This window comes from Saccopteryx bilineata, chromosome 6, assembly GCF_036850765.1.
Source record: "Saccopteryx bilineata isolate mSacBil1 chromosome 6, mSacBil1_pri_phased_curated, whole genome shotgun sequence".
Lineage (NCBI taxonomy): Eukaryota > Metazoa > Chordata > Mammalia > Chiroptera > Emballonuridae > Saccopteryx > Saccopteryx bilineata.
This window is the reverse complement of record NC_089495.1, coordinates 167418940-167441839: the sequence shown is the minus strand read 5'-3', so window position 1 is coordinate 167441839 and position 22900 is coordinate 167418940. Positions and strand designations below refer to the sequence as shown.

Below are 22900 nucleotides of genomic sequence, written 5' to 3'. Positions count from 1 at the left end.
TTTCTTGATTTTAGAAAAAGAGAAGGGGTGGGGAGAGAAAAAGATAGAGAGAAACATCAATTTGTTGTTTTACTTATTTATGCATTCATTGACTGATTCTTATACATTCCCCCACTGGGGACTCAACCTGCAACCTTGGCATATCTGGACAATGCACCAACCAACTGAGCTACCCAGCTGGGTAGATCACCTTCTTATGGCATATATGAAAATAAACTCAAAATGGATTAAAGACTAAAATGTAAAACTTGAACCCATAAAAATCCTAGAAGAAAACTCAACAGTAAACTCTTTGACATTTCTCTTAGTAATATATTTTTCTATTTATCTCCTAAGGTAAGGGAAACAAAAGAAAAAATCAACAAATGGGGCATTAAAATGTGTTTGCACAACAAAGGAAATCATTGACAAAACAAAAAGACAACCTACTAAATGGGAGGACATATTCACCAATGGTATATCCAATAAGGGGTCAGTATTCAAAATTTGTAAAGAACACATACAGCTCAACACCAAGAAAACAAGCAATGCAATTCAAAAAGAAACAAAGCAAGCCCTGGCCTGTTGGCTCAGTGGTAGAGCATTTGCGGGGCATGTGAATGTCCTGGGTTCGATTCCCAGCCAGGGCACACAGGAGAAGCACCTAACTGCTTCTCTACCTTTCCACCTCTACTTTCTCTTTACCTCTCTCTTCCCCTCCCGCAGCCAATGCTCCATTGGATCAAAGTTGGTCTGGGCACTGAGGATGGCTCCGTGGCCTCTGCCTCAGGTGCTAGAATGGCTCCGGTTGCAATGAAGCAATGCCACAGATGGGCAGAGCATCGATCCCTAGTGGGCATGCCGGTGGATCCTAGTCAGGCACATGCAGGAGTCTGTCTCTCTGCCTCCCTGCTTCTCATTTCAGAAAAATTAAAAAAAAAAAATGAGCAGAGGACCTAAATAGACACTTCTCCAAAGAGGACATACAAATGGCCAACTGACATATGAAAAACGCTCACTATCACTAATTCTCAGAGAAATGCAAATTAAAATCCCAATGAGATATCACCTTGCTCTTGTCAGAATGGTTATCATTAATAAATCAACAAATAACAGCTGTTTGTGAGGATGTGGAGAAAAAGGAACCCTTGGATACTGTTGGTAGGAATGCAGTTTGGTGTAGCCACTATGGAAAGCAGTATGATGTTTCCTCAAAAAATTAAAAACAGAACTGCTTTATGACCCAATGATTTCACTTCTGGGTATTTATCTGAAGAAATCCAAAATACTAATTCAAAAGCATATATGCACCCCTGTGTTCATTGCAATGTTATTCACAATAGCCAAGAAGTGAAGTGGGTCAGACCAAGAAAAACAAGTAACATGATTTCACTTATATATGGAATCTAAAGAATAAAATAAACAAACAAACAAAACAGAAACAGATTCAGGTACAGAGAACAAGCCAATTGTCAAATGAGAGAAGGTTAGGAGGCTGGCTGAAAAAGGTGAAGGGATTAAGGAGTACCAATTGGTCATTACAAAATAGTCATGTGGATGTAAAGTACAGCATCGGGAATATAGTTAATACTATTGTAATAACTGTGTATGGTGCCAGGTAGTTACTAGAATCATCAAGGGATCTATTCACAAATTAAATGTGTCTAACCACTGTGCTGTGCATCTGAAACTATTATAAAATAATATTGAAGTCAACTGTAATTGAAAATAAAATTTAAAAGAAAGGAAAGAAATATATGAGAGGGGAAAAAATTAAAAAGAATGTTGAATGCACAAAGGTGACTTTTCCAAAGGAGAATTCCAAAGTAAATATGAGACATTTTGGGTCACTTTTATTGCTGCTAAGTGATAGCAAATAGTTAACTGTGTACACAGCCCAGCCCTGGGTGAGGATATCCCAAAATAGAGATCCAGTGATAGAGCAGAAAACACATGGATTTAAATCCTCTGCTAGTTCCTTAACCTCTAGGGCCTCAATGAAACAGTGACAACAGAACACACTTTACAGTGAGCTTGTGAAGCTTGGCAATGATTCCCACAGATGATTCTATGGCTAAAAGGTAGTGGGTTTATAATAATCATTGACTTTTTCAGTTTCTACCATTTCACCTCAGCTGTATCAGTTATCTAAGCCTGTGTAATAAATCATTCCAAAATTTAATGGCTTAAACTTGTTAGTCATTTACTGTATTATCTCATAGTTTCTTTGAACCAGAATTCCAGAGCAGCTCATCTGGCCAGTTCTCGCTTGTGGTCTCTCTCTCATGAGGTTGCAGGCAGATGTTGGCTAGAAGTGCAGTCATCAGCAGGCTGGACAGGGCTGAGGGAGCCAGTCCCACTCACTCCTGTGGCTGATAAGTTGGTACTGGCTGTTAGGAGGAAGCCTCAGTTACTCTTCAAATGGCCCCTGCCTCAAGACTGCTCAGGTTTCTTCACAATATGGTGTTCATTTACCACAAAAGGAGCCATTTTTGGATGTCACACAAGTTAGCCCTGATTTAGTGGGGGAGGGGATTCAACAGGTCATGAATTCTTAAGGGAAAGAAACACTGGGGGACTGCTCTGATCTCAATTTTGTCTCTCAAATTTATAGTTCAATTCCTAACCCCTAGGACCTCAGAATGTGACTATACTTGGAAATAGGCTCTTTAGAAAGGTAAGTTACTGGACTTCTATGCTTGAGGGGTGATATGGTGGGATTCTTTCACCTGCCAGGGCTGTCACAAAAAGGATGAAACTGAATCTCAATTGAGGTTCCCAACTGAATGGCACCTACTGACTCATCAGCGATGACATCATGGGACCTGACCCCTCTGTGTGGGCATGTGAATGCAGGGCCAGCAGCATTGATAAAGAAGGAGCAAAAGAAAGCTTAGGAAGTGCCTTGAGAGACAGAAATAAATAGTAAGAAGCAGAACATGGGCTCTTACCTCTGATGACTCTGTCTTTTCAGAGGGAGACTCTTCTGGGCTTCTGAAGAAGTGATGACAGATATGTTCATTGAGGTCTAACTCTACCAGGCACGATTTGAAGTGCATCACATTTAATCTTCTCAACAAGCCTGAGAGGAAGGCACTGTTATTATCACCACTTTACAGATGAGAAATGTGAGGCACAGCAAGGTTAAGTAACATGTTCAAGGTCACACGGCTAATAAGAGGAGGTGGTAGTATACCACACCAAGGGGAACCTGAGCCAAAATTCTCAACCACTGTGTTCTACATTTTTCTAGGACACAATGGCAAGTATTTGTTGGAGCAGGGAGGGCAGTCACCGTCCAGGTGCCCCAAGAATAAATGAAGTCAACATTTCTACAAAGAAAGATACCATGGATAATTGCAGATGATAAGAAGTAGAATGTTCTATACCAAGTGATCTGTCACCTTGTAAACACAGACTCATAGCCATCAATTTAAATGGTATTTATTATACAAAACCCTCTGGTTTCAATCTGCCTGTGAATTGTAGGAAGAGGCCTAGTGCATCCCTTTGTTTCCCATCCTTGTTGTTAGGAGTACTTGTTGAACCCTGTGGAGAAGTATATCCAAGTGGCAAACAATTATGAAATTCACCAAATGATTTTTGAGGAGAATCTCAGCATTCAAAGATTGTTCATATGTGACATCAGGACCTATAGGGATGCAGGGATGCTGCTTTCACACCAGGGAGCGAGGGCTGGGGAGCAGTCCCTCCCAGGCAGAACCAAGCCACCAGCCAGACCTGCAAGGAGAAGAGTACAAGGACTTGGTGCCACAAGTCTATCACCTCTGAGTCTTCCTTTCTGTCAACAAAGGGATAATTCTGGCGATCTTATGAAGGTACACATTGGAGGACTTCATTAAAAACCATAGGCATGCAAGAGTGGTGAGACAGTGTGCTCATTTTATTCAAGAAGTGAGTCTCTAGCTAAAGCCATTCAACTCTTCTGTCATTCCATTTTTGACTATTACTTGGTGTTCATGTAACTCATAAGAGCCACTCATTACTTGTCAGTTTACATGATATAAAATCAAATGGGAAATTTTAGGTTTTATTTATTGGAATTTTCATCCAATTCTTAAGAAAAAGGTTCTTAGTAACTCTTGCCCTCCTGTATTAGTCAGGGTCCACCAGAGAACAAAACCTGTATATATAAAATTTTGTATCTGATTATCTGGAGAGAGACAGAGAGAAAGAAGGACATTGATCTTAAGAAATTAGCTTGTTGTGGGAGCTTTAAAGTCTAAATTCAGTGGGTAAATACCATAGACTGAACATTTCTGCAGGAGTTGATGCTGCAGTTCTGAGCCCAAATGTAGTCTGTAAACAAAATTCCTTCCTCTGGAGACCTCAGTCTTTTCTCTTAAGACCTTCAACTGATTGAATGAGGCTCAGCTACAATATGGAGGGCACTTTCCTTTACTCAAAGTCTACTGATTGAAATGTTAATAAATTGTAAAATAATAATAATAATAGCTTTACAACAACATCTTGACTAGTGTCTGACCAAATAATTGGGCACTATGGCCTAGCCAAATTGATAGATAAAATTAACCATCACACTTTCAAAGAATGGCATCTTATCTTCTGTCTCCTACCTTTCCACTTCTTGTGACTTATGACCTCTCTTTAGCCCCGACCTTAATTAGCCATCTTTATCTCTATCTCTAGATCTGCACTGTCCAACACTGTAGCACTAGGTCCGTGTCCTCTAAAATTTAAATTGCCATTAATTAAAATAAAATTAAATTAAAAATTCAGTCCCTTACTTGCATTTAGCCACATTTGACTGCTCAATAGCCACATGTGGGTAGTGGCCACCACAGCACAGAATAGAACATTTCCATCATTGCTTAAGTCCCACTGGAAAGAGTGGTTTTAGAAGTTTTTTCATTGTGTCATGAAGACACAATACCTTCACTCTTGAGGCCTCTTTCTTCATATATTGACTCTTAATCTCAGAGTCCTACGTTTGCAGTCTCTTTGACCAACTGGGTAGTCACATAAGTCCTCAATGAAAATGTTATGGATAGATATTTTATTACATTTGTGTAACTGTTGCAGAGGAGACTTGTATATTAGTCAGGAAAAATGTCAGTTGCTGAAACAAACAACCCAAAAATATCAGTAACTCAACACAAGGTTTATTTCTTGCCCAAGACACATTCCTATGCCTTTTCGTTATCCGCTCCTCTTCCAGTACCTTGAAGTTCTCTACTGGATCTTCTGCATCTGGCTGACTAGCTAATGAAAAGTGGAGAAGCGCATGCAGCATGTTTTGGTGCCAGGCCTGCAAGTGGCTATATCACTTCTTCTCTCATTTTATTGGCTAGACCAGGTCATGTAGACCCATGTAACTGCTAGAAAGGATGTCAAATGAAGAGTTTCAAGGCCATATAGATGGAAGGTAAGAAAGGATAAATTTGGGAATTGAAACAGGTTGGTCTGTTCGCCAATTCTAGCAGTACTCCTGGCAGCATGATCTTAGGCAGTTGCTTAGACTTGTGTGCCCTAAAAAAGCTGTCATGGGGTTTAAACGAGACAATAAATGCTTACACTAGTGTGAATGCTCAGTGGCAGGAGTGGTTACACACACACATACATGTGGCATTGCACCCTTTCACCCACCTTCTACTTTGAGTCATCTCTACTTACAAATCAAATATTCTAAACAGCACAGGCTGCGTTGTCTAACATTTCTGCATAGTGATTGCAAAATAAAATACTTTCTTATGTTCATGTCTGTTATGGGTTGAATTGTGTTCTCAATTCATATGTGGAAGTTCCAACTCCCAGTACCTCTGAATGTGACCTTATTTGGAAATAAGGTCATTGCAGATGTAATTAGTTAAGATGAGGGTATACTGAAGGATGGTGAGGTCCTGATACAGTATGGGAGGTGTCCTTATAAACAAAGAAGTTCGGAGACCACAGGTACACAGGGACTATGCCTATGAAGATGCAGACAGAGACCAAGGAATACCAAAGACTGCTGGCAAACCACCAGGAAGTAGGGGAGAGGAATGGAATAGATTCTTCCTTACAACCCTCAGAAGGAGCCAAGCCTGCCAACACCTTGATCTCAAGACTTCCGGCCCTCAGAACTATGACACTCTAAAATTTTGTTGTTTAAGCATCCAGTTTGTGGTATCTTATTATGTCAACCCTAGCAAACTAATATAATATTCAAGGAGTTATTGACTCAAATACAGGTGGTCCCTGGGTTACAAATGAGATAGGTTCTGTAGGTTTGTTCTTAAGCTGAATTTATATATAAGTTGGAACAGGTACATTTACCTATTAAGTACAACTTAGAAAGATGTTTGTCTTAACATAGTAATTTTACTTTTCTGTGCAAATAAATACTTAAACATTTTCAAATACAACCTTAACCAATCTTGGATGATGCAGAAGATAATGGACTTGCTGGAGAGGATGGGACTGGTGTTAGAGACAGGGTTTGATTCTGCTGCTGGAGTCAGTTTCTGGAAATAGGCATCAGAGAGGTTTGTATGGAACTTTCCTTTTTCTCATCATAAATGGCCCTGGAGCATCTCAGACCTTCCGTAACTGTACAGTAAACTCTGGTGAACTTCTCTGTATCAGGATCTTGCTCCTCTAACTTTGCCATTCTTGCTTCAATGAGATGAAAAGCATCAGCTAACACTTTTGTAGAAAACTTTTTCAGTTCTAGAGTTTCTAGGTCCCTGTTTTCTTCCCCAAATGGTATCATCTGCTGCTCTAGTTTCATAAGGTCTTCACTGGTTAGTTTATTGCCAGGGGAGTTGAGTAATTCTATGATATCACTTTTACTGATATCCAAGTGCAATTGATTACCAATAGCCCTTATGGTGCTTCATCTGTAAGTATGAGTTGTACATAAGTTAGATGTTTGTAACTTGGAAACAACTATACAGAGTTCATTTTAAAATTGCATGGGATTTATATTTTAAAATGTAAATTTACAATTTCAACATATTTTCAAAACCAATTTTCCATTCATTGATTCAACTGTTTTTGAGCTATAGAAACAGCATTTTCATATGGTCTACTAAAGATCCTTGTGTCTGACCAGGCAGTGGCACAGTGGATAGAGCATCGAATTGGGACATGGAGGACCCAGATTCCAAGCCTCGAGGTTGCAGGCTTGAGCTCAGGCTCATCTGGTTTGAACGGGGACTCACCAGCTTGAGTGCAGGGCCAGTAGCTTGACGTGGGATCATAGAGACAACACCATGGTCACTGGCTTGAGCCCAAGGTTGCTGGCTTGAGCAAGGGGTCAATCGCTCTGCTGTAGCCCCCCTGGTCAAGGCACATATGAGAAAGCAATCAATGAACAACTAAGGAGACTATGGAGCCAAACGAAGAGTTGATGCTTCTCATCTTGCTCCCTTCCTGCCTGTCTGTCCCTCTCTCTGTCTCTGTTACACACACACACACATACACACACACACACACACACACCCACACCCACAAAAGATTCTTGTGACTATAGACCTTTCCTTGCTGTTTCTTTAATGGTGCTATGAGGAGCCCATCTTTTGAATTAGACTTATTAATATTACATACGTTATCAGCTGTGTCATCTTGGTCAAGTCATTTACCTGCCCTGAACCATTTTTCTCTCTAGAAAAGAAAATGAGGCCAGATTCTTTCTAACTTTCAGCTGAGATATTCTGTGGTTTATAGGAACTCTTGACGATCTAGGTAGACTTGATGGCCTACAGTCCAGGTAAGCTCAAAGCAGAGCTGCTTATAGAAATCAGCTCTGCTAATATAAAGGGATTTGAGAACAATATTAAAAAAGAGTGCTCCAGCAAATTAAATATTCCAAGTGAAGAATTCTGAATTTATTAAGTCTGCCACCATTTAGAATGCATAATTTTAGCATAAATATTCTAGAAATCTTTATTTAGTTTGCTATGTGCTATTGTTCATAAAAGAGGTCCTGCCTCTAGATTTGTCATATGTCATTAATAAATCAACCATAGAATTCAAATTATAATTAATTGGAATTATCTATTTACTGTTTTTATTGTATTTAATTTTAGATGCTCCTAAAATGGCCTAATGAAAATTTGGGATGCTAAATGATTGCCTCATCCTCTTACTCTGCTTTTGCTGAAAATAATGAGTTATGTTAATTGTTTGGAGGATTTTTATTTTCCTCCAAAAACTACTCTGGGTGAGATTGAACCTTAAAAAAAATCCTTAAAACACTTTTTTTTTTTTTTTTGCCAGGGTTGTAGTAAAACATCATTTGCACTAAAATCAATAAGGTAAACCTTGCACTACAATGGCATCAATTTGGCACAATGATTTGATATAATAACTAAATAAAAGTAAAATAAAAGCATATTCTGGGCAAGAGGGTCCATGGCCTGGCTTCCATATATTACAGGGCCTGTTCTGGCCCTGAAGGCAAGGAGGCCCCAGGGCCAGGGAGTATGCCTGCTCTGAGCTCACCCTCACCCCTCTTTCTAGAACACATGCCAGGTCCCCCCACCATCCTGATGTTTCCTGCTTGAAGGGGCCAAGCTTCTTTAAACAACTCTTTCCTGGGTCCCTCCTGCAAGGGTGTCTGTCACTGATGTGCACACCCTTAGGCCTGAGGAGTTGCCAAGAGGAGGCTGAGGTGGAAATGAGGACAGAGCTGGGATTTGAGGACTGGGGTAGGGGCAGGGGTGGGGTAAGTGGAGAGACACATGCATCCCTGACTGTGGTGTGGCCCCTTGTGATGCAGAACTGAGCCTGGGGTGGTAAGTAGGGGATGGGCTGAGCAAAGAGTCAGAGGACTCAATTCCCCTGCCACTCTCCAAGTTCTTATGAAGGTACAATGGTCAAGATAGGAGAGACATTTTATTTATCATTTGTCATCTTGATTTATATATTTTTTTAATATTTTGACAGGTGGTATGAGGATCATTCATACTTTATTCATTCTCTTGCCCTGGACCTGGTAAATGTGAAGGAAAGACTAATATAATTTTGAATTGTTGACCTATGATGAGTGGTCCATCTCGCTCTCTAATGATTGACTTACTAGTTTAAGTCACACCTTATATATAATATAAGTAAGTGAATTTAGCAATTGAGAAAAGAAACCAAAAGAAATGAAGAATAACAGACTCTATAGTTTCTTTTCTGCTCTGTGGTTTTGGAATATGGTGGTCTTTCTTCTGGAAGCTTTTCCCGGAAGTTGATGAGGAGGATAAAAATTGATGGGCCCTCTTTCAAACACATACATTTCTGAATCGAATCATTTTGACAGTGGCATAGTTGGGTCCTGCAGTAACATCCTCACTGGTTTACATATGAGGAGCCTCGTGCTTCAGGAGGCTGACTTGCACGTGGGTAGTCACACAGCCACGGGCAGTAGGAGAAAGGACCTGAGCCCAGGCAGCCTGGATTCAGAATCACGGCTGAAGGAGTCTATGGGGCATTTGTCCACCAAAGATGTCTGCATAGACGTCAGCTTCGCAAGCAACTTGTCAGCGACATTTCCCTCTTGACCAACCGGTAATGTGACCTACAGAATTGAACACAGCCTAGGGACAGCACAGATTTTCATGCAAGGGGTTGTTCTACCATCTGAGCACACACAATAGCTTGGTTTTTGTTTTGTCATATATTTGGTGGTGTTTCATTTTACTTCTAAGTGCTGGAAGGAAAACAAGCTTAGCACAGGGCTTAGCCCTCCGCAAATTCTGGGAAGAAGGAAGGAAGAGGTGGCCAGACGGAAGAGAATTCATCTTGTAAAATTAATGCAATCTGATGCCAAAGACAAAATTGATCACGTGAATTGCTCCAGCTCAGCCCACATCCTCTTGAGGGCCGAGATCAGAGGTAGACTTCTGACTTGGCTCTAAGAGAATGGTTTCCGAGAAGGGTTTAAGTCTCTCCTAGGAAAATTGCGAAGAATTAGAAGGAAGGACGACGCCCGTCTCTGGGGGAACATGCCTCTGGAATCAGCCCACGCAGCCTACAGCCTCAAACCGGCGTGCAACCTCCGCTCACTCCTCGGAGACCGCCGGCGCCCCGCCCACGCCACCGCCGGCGCCCCGCCCTCCGCGGAGCCCCGCCCCCTCGAACGACTTTGGGGCGCGGCGTCTACCCGCGGTGCATGGTGGGGCCGTCGCCTAGGACAACCCAGTTCCCGCGGCCCGGAGGCGGTGCCGCGCGGGAGCCGCGGCGGGCGGCATGCGCCGGGCCTCTTCGGGGTCCTCGCCTATGGCGAGCTCCGATTACTACGAGCGGCTGGGCCGCCTCCAGCGCGGGCTGCGGGACAGGTACGGCCTATCGGAGCGGGGGCAGGAACCGGCCTGCTCCGAGGGTCAGCTGGTGCCCACCCCCTCTCAATCCCGCCAGTGTTCCCCTGGGCTCCGGGTGGGGCCTGGAGGACAAAGTTTACCGGAGACACCTCACTCACTGGGGGTCTACCACTGCAGGTTGCGCCGCGGCACTCCTGCCCGAAGGAGGGTGGGAGTTCTCCTGCCTGTCATTCTCCATCAAGCCTTGTGAATTTTTCTAGTCCCCATCTACACGCCTCCGCCCTAGGACCTCTTCAGACTGTCATCCCACCCTGACAGCTGCACTGCAGGCGTGATGACAGGTCCAGGACCGCGCGTGTGTGTGTATGTGTGTGTGTGTGAGAGAGAGAGAGAGAGAGAAAGAGAGAGAGAGAGGGGGGGAGGGAGACGGGGAGGGGGGGGGAGAGAGAGAGAGAGAAAGAGAGATGCATGCCCTGTTTAAATACAGAAGACTTTGGGAGCCAGATTTCCAGCGCAAGGATGAACTTTCAGCAAGAAAAGTCCAGCTTCCAGAGGGTTTATGATACCTTGATTAATATCCTGATTAAAACATGAAAGAACCACTGAAAACAGATCTAAGAGCACATAAAGAGAAAATTATAATTTACTATAAATAACATAAAAGCTAAGTCGTTGGAACTATTATTTAGCTGTTAAATTAATTGAAATTAGAAATCTCAGTTGACAGGAAAATAGATTTTTGATCTATTGATAAAAAGTTTAATGTTAAAAGTTACAAAATCATTTTAGTGAAGAGGAGAGCTGTGTGTGTGACAATTCTAAAATTACATGTAAAGGCAGGAGTGGTTTTTGAAACAAAGTATATTCGTCTCATGTTAGCCTTAATTCTTTTCATTATCTCTCTCTTTTTTTAAGATTTTTTATTTATTGATTTTACAGAGAGATGAGGGGGGAGAACCAGAAGTATCAGTTCATAGTTGCTTCACTTTAGTTGTTCATTGATTGTTTGTACTATGTGCCTTGACCCAGCAAGCCCAGGGTTTTGAACCAGCGACCTCGTTGTTCCAGGTCGAAGGTCTATCCACTGCGCCACCACAGGTCAGGCTTAGCCTTAATTCTTGTCAAGTATTTATAGAGCATCTACAATAGGCCCTCTTAATTGCTCTAATCATATTTTATCTCTTAATCTTTCTCTACACCCTATTTTCATTCTGACATGCCACTACTCACCCACTCCAGTGACCTCCGACTTCCATTTTTGAAAAATCACTTCCTGAATTTCATCCTCTCCACCAAGTATTGACAACAGATTCCCTAACTTATGTGACCTTGGATTCTTACAGCATGCTAGAAAATGGCTTAGGACTTGCTCCCTGCCTATACTGAGAATTCCAGGAGAGGAATCATGTCTAGCTGGATTGTTAGCTAGTGATAGAGTATCTGACATGGAGGAAGGGCCTGATAAATGTTTGTTGAATGAATGGAAGGAATCCCAAAGTCTACCAGAGAGTGTCCAGGAGTTATGAATGTCTTGTATAGAACTGGAGTAGCCACATATTGCCACTAAATAATGACCATTTTCCAGTCAACGAGGAAAAGTGGACAGTGTGTTATATCAAAGATGGTATTAAGTGTCTACACATACCCGGTAATCAAGAGACAAGGCATTGCTCTGTGCATTAGTATACTTAAGTGCTTTTTGACTCTGTTCTGTTAAAGAGTAGCTAAGTTACTCTAGTCCTTTAGTTATTTGAATCTCTTAGTCCAAGTTCAAATTCCAAAATGTTACTGGTTCAAATGGTATTCTTTTTGAACTAAATGAATTGAGAGTTATCATTTTTGCTTCCTGTGCTAGAACACCTGGCTGCATCCCTATAGTAGAACTATGTAATTATTATTGCTCACTTTATGTTTAACACTTAATGCTTTAGCTATTAAGCAAGACTGTTGAAATTGAAAAATTTGAGTCATATTGTATAACATATTCATGGTTCTGTATTTGGAGATTTGTTTTAAGTCAGTACAAATTTGTTGCTGTATGTCGGTGGTTCTCAACCTTTCTAATGAAGTGACCCCGCAATACAGTTCCTCATGTTGTGGTGACCCCAAACCAAAAAATAATTTTGGTGGCTACTTCATAACTGTAATTTTGCTACAGTTATGATTCGGAATGTAAATACCTGATATGCATTATGTATTTTCCGATGGCTTTAGGCGACCCCGCCGGGGTCGCAACCCACAGGTTGAGAACCGCTGCTGTATGTGTTCAATTTTTGATTTTAGAAGTCTATGACTAGTTGTAACATATAGTTAATAAAAACAGAAGTAAATAACTTTGGATTCAGAGAAAATTGCAATAGAAATGTGGAAACCTGGGTTCTAGTCCACGAACAGTTGTGTGACTTTGAGTAGATCATTCAGCTTCTTTGAACTTGACATCTTCACCAGAAATGAGGGGCCGTGATTAATATGTAAAGTCAGGCCACAGACATTTTTTCTCTACTAGCGTAATGATCCTCAGAGTAAAAAAAATTGAAAGGTGTAGTTTTGTAGAGTAAACTGAATATCATTGCTTCCTGTTTGAGTGTTTAGCTGTACTATCCCTGCCCCCTTTTTCCAGTGACCAGAGGACCATTGTCTCTTAAAACTCAAGAATAATTTTATAGGCTGAAACCCTAGGAAGTAACAGCTGCTTTATCAGAAATGTCCTGGGAGTGGGAGGTAAAAAATTAGTGCCCTTTCTTGGCCCTCTTTAAGGTAGATCATTGCTATGATAGCTGGTCTAATAACTAGGCTTTCCCCCTTGTAACTGGTATATTTCTAGTTCAGGTTGTCTTAGTTGTAGTCACACATAGATGTAATTTTATATTCTGACATTTTTTTCCTTTTTGTATATAGTATTTTCTCTGAGTTGTGGTAAAAGTCAATCATTGATTCCAAAAGCGCCTAGTGAAGTGACTTGTTACAGTGTTTATAGTGCTACAAACAAGCATGGTGGAAACATAAGTGGAATTGACTCTTACAATTACATAAAAGCATCCCTTTAAAAGGCCCATTAACCAGATAGTTTTTTTCAATGCCAGTATTGACTTAGGCTGAGATATCATAATAGTTCCGAAATTGACACTGAGATATTAGTTGAGTAAAGCTGAAGATGCTATTGAGACAAAACTGGAATAGTCAAGTGGCTTAAAAGGACAAAACTAAACCACATGGCTATGTTTTAAGGACTGCTCAGCTGTATGAAACTTAAGATGATTGGGGTGGGGATTGAAGGAAGGGGGTGCAGGTAACTGAAAGCATAGACTATGGTACACATCCATCCCAAGGCTAAGTGTTTCAAAGATTTATTAAATAATATGTGGAAATTGCAAGGGGATCCTGTCAATAAGCCTTTCTCTGGATTTTTACTGGAGTAAATATATGGTTTTAACTCTTAAATTTAAAACATATGAAAGAGCCTGACCAGGTGGTGGTGCAGTGGTTAGAATGTTGCCTGGGACTCCTGGGAAGCTGAGGACCCAGGTTCAAAACTGCAAGGTCACCGACTAGAGTATGGGCTCACCGGCTTGAGCATGGGATCATAGACATGGTCGCTGACTTGAAGTCCAATGTTGCTGGCTTGAGCAAGGGGTTACTGGCTCAACTGGAGATCCGGGGTCAAGGTATATATGAGAAAGCAATAAGCAACTAAGGTGCCACAACTATGTGTTGATGCTTCTCATCTCTCTCCCTTCCTGTCTATCCTTGTCTGTCCCTCCATCTCTCGCACATGGGTGCCCTTGCTTGCTTGCTCAAAAAAAACAAACAAAACAAAACAAAAAAATAAAACACCACATATGAAAGATAGCATTTAGAGTTGATACAGCATGGATGAGGAAGTTAAAAAAATAGGCCTAGGTTGAGAGTTAATGAGATTAGAATCATTTTGCATGGAGTAGAAGACCAAGAGGTATTTGATTGTGGTTTTTCAGTGTGTGAAGCATCACAATAGAGAACAAGAATGACCAACAGCTGTCTATATTGTAAATCATGAGAAGGAAGACACCTACTAAGAAGGCATACTGGTGGCTAACTGGGCTCAAAACAAAAACAAACAAAAACAGCCTTGCATGTGTTTCTACACATGTACTTCAGGGAGAGCCCTGTGTTGAACTGCCTACCTGCACTGTGTTTCTGTCATAGGAACCAGACCTTATAAAGGAGATCCTGGAATCCTATTTCAACCAATAGGGTTGAGGCTTTCCTCATCCAATCAGAGCTGCATAGCACCAGCCAACCAGAGTGGCTCTATCCTGACCAATCAGAACAGTACCTTTTGGACCAATCAAACTGTGAAGATATGGAGCCCTCATTTGCATGAGCACAGACCAATCAGGGCTATGGACTTGGTCCACGTATGCAAGTTTCCCCTCTGTCTGTGAGGGCTCAGTGTCTCATAGGAGCAGAGCTGTCTTGTGAGTGAGGGGGTCTGGTCCCAGAGCTGCCTCACAGCTGGGCTGTTTTTGTAGCCATGCTGTATCACAGTTGAGCTGTTTCACACTGTATAAACTTTACTTCTTCACTCCACATCGGGGGTCTGATGATGTTGAATTGGCACCAACGACCATTGGTTGACTGTGTACTGAAAGTTGAGCAGGAACAAAGAAGTTTCACGTTCATTATTTAAAAGAACTTGCTGCTTGGGAGCCACTGGATTTCTCAAGTGCAGTCCTTTTTCACTAGAAGTCATAGGTGAATTTTTAAAATTATTTTGAAATACAAGTTTACAAAAGTGTTGCAAGTATAGGACAAAAACCCTTTAATATTTCCCTAACTCAGGTTCCTCAACTCTTTATTACATTTTCTATATCTCTGTCTTCCTCCCTAAAATTATTATTCATGGGAGGTGTAAAGTACAGCATAGGGAATATAAACAATAATATTCTAATAACTATGTATGGTGTCAGATGGATATGAGATTTATTGGGATGATCACTTAGAAGGTTATATAATGTCTAATCACTGGGGTGTACAACCAAAACTAATATAATATTGTATGTCAACTATAAATGACAAAAAGGATTTAAAAAATAAAGTTATTAGGTTTTTTTCTGAATCACTTGAGAATTATAGATATGATGCCCCATTACTCCTAAAAACTTTGGTGTGTATTTCCAGAAAAGCAAGGATACTTTCTTGCATGATCAGCATATAGCCCTCGCAGTCAGGAAATCAACATTGACATACCAGTCCACAGGCCCAATCAAATTCAACAACTGCCCATTTCAGCAGTTGTCCTAACACTGTCTTTTTTCTTTTTTGGTTTCAGATCCCATCTGTGAGTCCAGGTTGCATGTGGTTGCCATGCCTCTATAGTCTTTCCCACTCTGGAACCGTTTCTCTGTCTTTCCTTATCTTTTGTGTTCCTGACAGATTCATAGAGTACAGTTTGCATTCCAGAGGGTGATCCTCAAACTGGGTTCGCCTGATGTTTCCTTATGACCAGATGTTGGTCATACTTTCTAAGCAGGAATACCACAGAAAGGAAGCATGACACCAAGGGTACAAGGTCATAGATTCATTTAAGAGTCTTTTTGTCCTTGTAAGTTAATGACAAATTGCTTACATTGTCCAGTCATTCATTATTCATGAGTTAAGTATCCTGTTGATCACTGAACCTTAGAAGAGAAAAAACTGACTAATAAAATTTGCTGACATGGAAACAATTATGCCATATTTTCTTCTCTTCTAAGTTCAGATCTATGAGAAGCTATCAGTTTTAAAAATTGTGTTTCTATATTTTTTTCCTTTTGATCTTTTATCCTTTTTATACACAGGCATATTACAGCTAAGGAATAGATGTGTTCCCCAAGCAAAGATTCAATATTTGGATTTGGTACCCCATTTTCCCATTAAAAGAATTTTGGTTAAATTATGCTAAACAAATTTACTTTATCTATAATGTAGCTAACAGAGTACATTTAGGACTTTTTTTTTTTTTTTAAAGAACAAACTAAGAGCTCACAAATGTAATGTGGGCTCAGCCTCTTTCCCTTGGGAGACCAACCTGAGCTCACTTTCTTTTGGACTCCTTGTCTTTGATTCACAGTATTTTTTTTTAGCATTTTTCTCTCAGACATTATGTGATTTCTCTTTCGGCCTTTAGTTCATGGTAATTTGGATTAGCAATGTGACTTCGATTACATGAGCTTGAGGCTGGTACTTTGGTGGTGGTCAGGTGGAGCCCTCTGTGGTTAACCTACCAATGGCTCCTCTCGGGACTGGGACAGAGCCCCATTCCCCAGTTATCCCTCCGCCCTTTGAATTTGGCTGTTGCCCCCTCCTCTGCTGCCTAGTTTCCCCTGCCTCTTGCTCAGGATGGGGGTGCAGGGTAAGCTGTCTCCTAGCTTACTGGCAGCACTCACCTGTCTGTACATCATGGCTAAGTCTTTACTGGTAGTAGCTCCAGGGAATAGCAGTTAGTGACAGATTGTGGTGATGTTTCAAAGTTATAAAAAAAAATTCTCCCAAATTTGAAGTGATAGTGTTAAGTGACTTGGTCTTCATTAAATGTCAGTGAGGCCAGGTTTACTTTTTAGAGACTTATCCCTAACTCAGCCACTTGGCTCTGCCCAAGCTTGACTGGTTTGTAGCAGAGCAAGCCACCAGTCATTAGTCCAAGGTGGATTTGTGGAAGCATCATATCCAGTCCTGATAGAACCCCATTGCTCAAGTGCCAGCATCTCTGAGAAGTTTGGCCATGTTTTATTTTACATATTAATCTGTTTATTGTCTATCCTTCCCCCTAGAGTGTCAGAGCTGCCTAATGATAAGGTTCTTGGTTGCCATTCACCATATCGATCTCTAGGCCTAGAACAGTGCTTGGCTCATTAAGGCACTCAAGAAATACCTTTCTGAATGAATGAACCTGGTTCCCAGCCTTTTCTTTGGGCATTTCCCACTTACTTTGATTATCTTTCTCTTTCAGTTTGTATTGGTGTCCCCTTTGCTTTTAGGCATCCCTGGTGACTAATAAGTATTTTCATGTCTTGAGTTTTAAACACAGCTGGCATTTTCTGCTTCTTAGACCAGAGAGATATTCTCACAAAAGTGTGATTTCAAAGGAGATCATATTCTAAATTTGACAGCCTATTATCAGTATAATTATTCATAAAGTATTTTCTTTCTGTACCATAGTGAAAAGAAGAGATTGGATCTGGAAAAGAAACTTTATGAATACAGTCAGTCTGATATATACAGGTAAGATATGACAGTGGTAATAGTTTTTAAGCCACTTTGCATGTTAGTCAATAAAAATTTAACCCTAGATATGTTGTAAATACCATAGTTGCAGTACTTTTACCATTCTCTTATTTTTAATATGTAATAGTTTGAAGTAAACACTGCAATTTAATTAGACTATTAAATAGAATAAATTTGATTAAAATTAGTATATATTTTTTCATTCATGATATTTGTGTTATTTCATGAATGTATATTGCTTAAATAGCTTAAGAATCAGACACATTAAGGTCTGCTATCTTTTTTATCACAATTGAAACCCATTAAGTCTGTGTAGTGATTAAAGCATAATCACTGTAGCTGAGATTTCAACAAACTGTTTTCAGCAGGGTTACACAGTGTCTCATGTTCATGAGATGGCAATGAAGGTTAAAATCATTATGGACAGTAGGTAATAAGCATGTTATCCTTTTTAGGTTACTTACTCTAATAGTAAGAGTAAATAATATTTTAAATTCTATTTTATGAAAACTAAACTTGATCCTTAAGCCAAATGTATGGTGTTACCTCCAGTATTCTTTATGTGAAAATATTCTGGCTATGATAAGTTTGTGATTTATCCATATTATAATATGAGCAAAAATTGAAAGCATCCGGAAGAGAGAGAAGCCAAGACAACTTTAAAACCAAATAACCCAGCAGGCCCATTTATTTCCTGATCTTCAAAATTCTTTGGTTTTAAGATTTAGTGTACTTCCAATGGTACCAGTCAGGGAGAATAGCCCTGACTCTCTGGGCTCTAGAAGAGACAGAGAAACTGATAGGAGGATGGAAGAAACAGCAGTATTGTGGATGCCGTGGCCTCAGAGGTGGGCCCAGGTCTTAGAGCAGGGGTCGGGAACCTATGGCTCGCGAGCCAGATGTAGCTCGTTTGATGGCTGCATCTGGCTTGCAGACAAATCTTTAATAATAAAAAAAAAACGTTAAAAATATAAAACATTCTCATGTATTACAGTCCATTCATTTCCTACCACTCATGTTCATGGTTGCGGGTGGCTGGAGCCAATCACAGCTGTCCTCCAGGACAACACCAAATTTTTATTGTATGATATGTAACGTACTCAGGTCATTGTATGGCTCTCATGAAATTACATTTTAGAATATATGGCGTTTATGGCTCTCTCAGCCAAAAAGGTTCCCGACCCCTGTCTTAGAAGATGCATGCAGTTGCCATTCTTCTAGTCCACAGCTGCAGGGGCAGAGGACAGAGTATGGACTTTTTCTGTGGCCTGTTCTTGGACAACTTCCTGACATAATGGTGATAAGAAAATAATGGAGACCTTTACCAAGCAGTCAGTTCTATGAGTTTGTTCCCCACTCTCGGCCTCTTGTTGTTTCCTGTTAGAGAGAGGGTATGATTTGCTAAAAATATGCTTTCTTTGACTGCCTGCTGGATAAAATTCAAATGGTCTAACATGCCTCAACCTGGCTATCCCCAAAGGCAGAGTCTGAGACAGGGTTTATATGTAGGTGGTATTTTTTTTTTGTAGGTAGTTGTTTATTTTATGAAGTAGTCACCTAAAACTGGGAGCAGGGCTGGGAAGAATGAAGTAGGAGCTGGTCACTGCTAAGGGCACTTGGGCTCGATCTGTCTGGACATTCCAAGGAACAGTCTAGACTGCCTCTCTGTTCCTTACAAGTGTCCACTAGGGGAAGGAAGAGGGTGCAGTTCACCGCCTGGTTTCTGACTCCACTGGTTAGGGCCCTCACAAGAGGTGTTAACTCTTCTCATATCCAGGTTTGCTGTGCTGCAAATGCAGAAAAGCAGCCCTGGGAAAGGAAAATACCAGGCATCACAGAGGCAGGTGCTACCAGGTTGCTGCAGCTGTGACAGGCAGAAGAAAAACTGGGTCAGGAGGAGATGAGCAGGGTGTGAGAATTATCTGGGCACAAGGGCTCACCAGACCGACCATTATCTGCCCTGTTTAATTTTCATCATCACCATCTTTTGCTAGCCTTTTGCTAAAAATTTACATGGACTAAACTTCAGTTTCTGAAGCATGGTAGGATCTCTCTCTCTCTCTCTCTCTCTCTCTCTCTCTCTCTCTCTCTCTCTTTTTAAGTGAGAGGAGGAAAGATAGTGAGACAGACTCCTGTATGTGCCCTGACTGGGATTTACCTGGCAACCCTCGGCTGGGGCTGATGCTTGAATCAGCCGAGCTATCTTCAGTGCCCAGGGCTCACACGTGAATCATTTGAACCACTGACTGCGAGAGGAGAAAGGAGAGAGGGAGAGGGAGAGACACAGTTGCTTCTCCTCTGTGCCCTGACTGGGTACCAAACCTAGGACATCCACACACCGGGCCAACGCTCTATCCACTGAGCAACCGGCCAGGGCCCATGATAAGATCTCTTTGTAGTAGAGTGTAAGCAGGTAGGTTCTATTTCCAGTTTTGTTGATTTATTCTGAGCCCCACTAGCTCTTAGCTGTGTGACCTTGGGACAATTACTTCAACATTCTGTATCTCCATTCTTTTATATGTCCAGTGAAGGTAACAATAGTTATGAGAACTTAGTAGAGACTTAAAGTAGTGTCTAACCCAGAGTAAGAGTTGATAACTTATTATTTTTTATTATTTTTTTCAATATCACTGTTATTTTATTTATTTAGTTATTTACTGATGAAGTCTTTTATCAAATTGATTGGGGTGACATTGGTAAATAGGATCATATAGGTTCCAAGTGTACAATTCTGTGATACATAATCTTTGTATTGCATTGTGTGTATACCACCCAAAGCCAAATCTGTTATATTTTTAATTGCCTTTGAGCTTTTCAACATGTTACTTCCCCTGCCTGAATGTTTACTCCTCAACTCTTCACTCTTACTTTCCCCAATTTTGATTTAACTCTTACCCAGCCTCATGTTTCAGCTAAAAAATAATTTCTACTGGGAAGGTCTCCCTGAGCCCTTCAACTAGGTCAGGTCACCCAGTCTTGTCAGAGTCCCTTGGAGTTGCCCACATAGCACTTATTTACACTGTACTTTACTTACTTCTTTTTTTTTTACCTGTTGACCCTGGCTTAGTGGCTTTCATATTCAGAGCACTGAATACATGAATAATTGCATGGATGGATGAATGAATGACTTACTTATGTGGTCAGCTTTGAAGGTTAGTGTAGGGACGGAAATGAAACTAGACTTTTGATGGAGAAGGCATGGTTACTGTTGTACCTAGTCCAAGTGGATACTGACCACCACTAGCAGATTCACCAAGTACCTGCATGTGAAAACTGATAACAATAGGTTCTACCTCATTACTGTTGCTATGTTGAAAATGGCAGTTATGGGTAGTAGTAAAACCGGTCTTAAGATTTTTGTTCAGCCTGACCAGGCGGTGGTGCAGTGGATAGAGCTTCGGACTGGGATACGGACAGACCCAGGTTCGAGACCCCGAGGTTGCCAGCTTGAGCACAGGCTCATCTGGTTTGAGCAAAGCTCACCAGCTTGGACCCAAGGTCGCTGGCTCAAGCAAGGGTTACTCAGCTTGCTGAAGGCCCGCGGGCAAGGCACATATGAGAAAGCAATCAATGAACAACTAAGGTGTCGCAACGAAAAACTGATGATTGATGCTTCTCATCTCTCTCCTGTCTGTCCCTCTCTCTGGCTCTCTCTCTGTCTCTAAAACAACAACAACAACAAAAACAAGATTTTTGTTCACAAGGAAAAATATGGACAGCCAACTGAGATCAAAGCACAATAAAGAAATTCTTAAAGATCAAGATTTAGGAATAGAGATTTAAGATATGTTGGAGATTAATTTTTGTGATCCTCAGTCATTTTTTTTTTTTTTTTGGTGACAGAGCCAGAGAGAGACAGATAGGGACAGACAGACTGGAAGAGAGAGAGAGATGAGAAGCATCAATTCTTTATTGGGGCACCTTAGTTGTTCATTGGTTGCTTTCTCATATGTGCGTTGACCAGGGGCTACAGCAGACCGCATGACCCCTTGCTCGAGCCAGCGACCTTGGGCTAAAGCTGGTGAGTCTTACTCAAACCAGATGAGCCTGCGCTCAAGCTGGCGACCTCAGAGTTTTGAACCTGGGTCCTCTGCATCCCAGTCCGACGCTCTATCCACTGCGCCACCGCCTAGTCAAGCGGAGATTAATTTTTAATATTTTTAGCATCTTTGCAAATCTGTTTTTTAGAGTGAACATTTTTGTGGTTTTCAACTTTATCTTGCTAAAAGAGTAGTGAACAATTTATTGAACCAACAATAGAAGTGCAACTGGTACTTTTATGACTTATGTACTTGTGAAAAAGAGCTAGAATTAGCAGTGCTGGTTCTGTGAGAAGAGTGGGCTATACATCTTGAGCCTTTTCATACTGCACTTTGTTGTTTTTTTCTTTGCAAGAGAGAGGAAGGGGACAGACAAGGACAGACAGTCAGGAAGGGAGAGAATGAGAATCCTCAACTTTTATTTGTGGCACCATAGTTGTTCATTGATTGCCTTCTCATATGTGCTTTGACTGGGGGCTCCAGCTGAGCCATTGACCCCTTGCTCAATGAAGCCAGCAACCTTGGGCTCAAGGCAGCAACCATGGGGTTATGTTTATGACCTTGGGTTACGAACCTGGGCCCTCAGTGTCCCAGGCCAGCATTCTGTCCATTGCACCACTGCCTAGTCAGGCCATACTATACTTTGGATGAGTCCTGAAAGGATTTTTCATAATTTGAGTAGCATTATAGTCTATATGTTATTATTATAATATACTTTAATAATATGGTATATTATAGTTTCTAACAAAATTTTAAAATTATATCTAAATGAGAGCTTTTTTACTTTAAATTTTCATACTGTTTATGGATTGAGGTTTATAGTTTGATTTTCATAGAGCAGGTAGTTCTGAGATTATCATTTAAAAGAATGCTAATGGGTTTTTTCTCTGAATATGGCCACATAGACACCACTCAGAATCACATGTAATTTTGAGAAGAAAATCTATGTAAATCTTCTCTGTGTGAATGTTACAATGTGGTCTGTATATATTTCTCAGGGCAATTATATCTAGATGTGATACCTTAGTGATGTTGCATTAATTTCCTATCTCTAAAAATGCATACACATTTTGTCCTTAAAGTTTCAGTGTTTGGGTAAAATATCTTAGAATACATAGTTTCACTAACAATTTTGTTAAAGAAAATTCTCCTTCTAAATTAGTAAATGTTAAACTTGGTGCCCAATTATTGCAAGAGATACTTAAATGTGGTGGAGCAGTTCATGATTTAGTCCTCAGAATGGACTAGGAGAAGAAAAATGTTTCTTCCCCAGTTTCACTTTGTATATTCTACAAGGTTGTGCTAAATAAATGTATATTATGTTTTTTCCACCAAAAATAGAATGCAATAAACATCTTCAAATTC

At 40.8% G+C, this 22900-nt stretch overlaps 1 protein-coding gene across 2 annotated transcripts in view; it reads left to right on the top strand.

Moving 5' to 3' along the window:
* The first annotated feature begins 10119 nt into the window (after positions 1-10119).
* KIZ (kizuna centrosomal protein) overlaps positions 10120-22900 on the top strand; it is a 124959-nt gene continuing 112178 nt past the window's right edge. The window contains exons 1-2 of one of the 2 annotated variants that reach the window (XM_066237974.1): positions 10120-10268; positions 17430-17492. In XM_066237974.1, coding sequence (XP_066094071.1) covers positions 10180-10268; positions 17430-17492 — 152 coding nt within the window. In that variant the 5' untranslated portion in view covers positions 10120-10179. The remainder of the gene's footprint in view (positions 10269-17429; positions 17493-22900) is intronic. The other variant, XM_066237975.1, reaches the window with a different exon arrangement.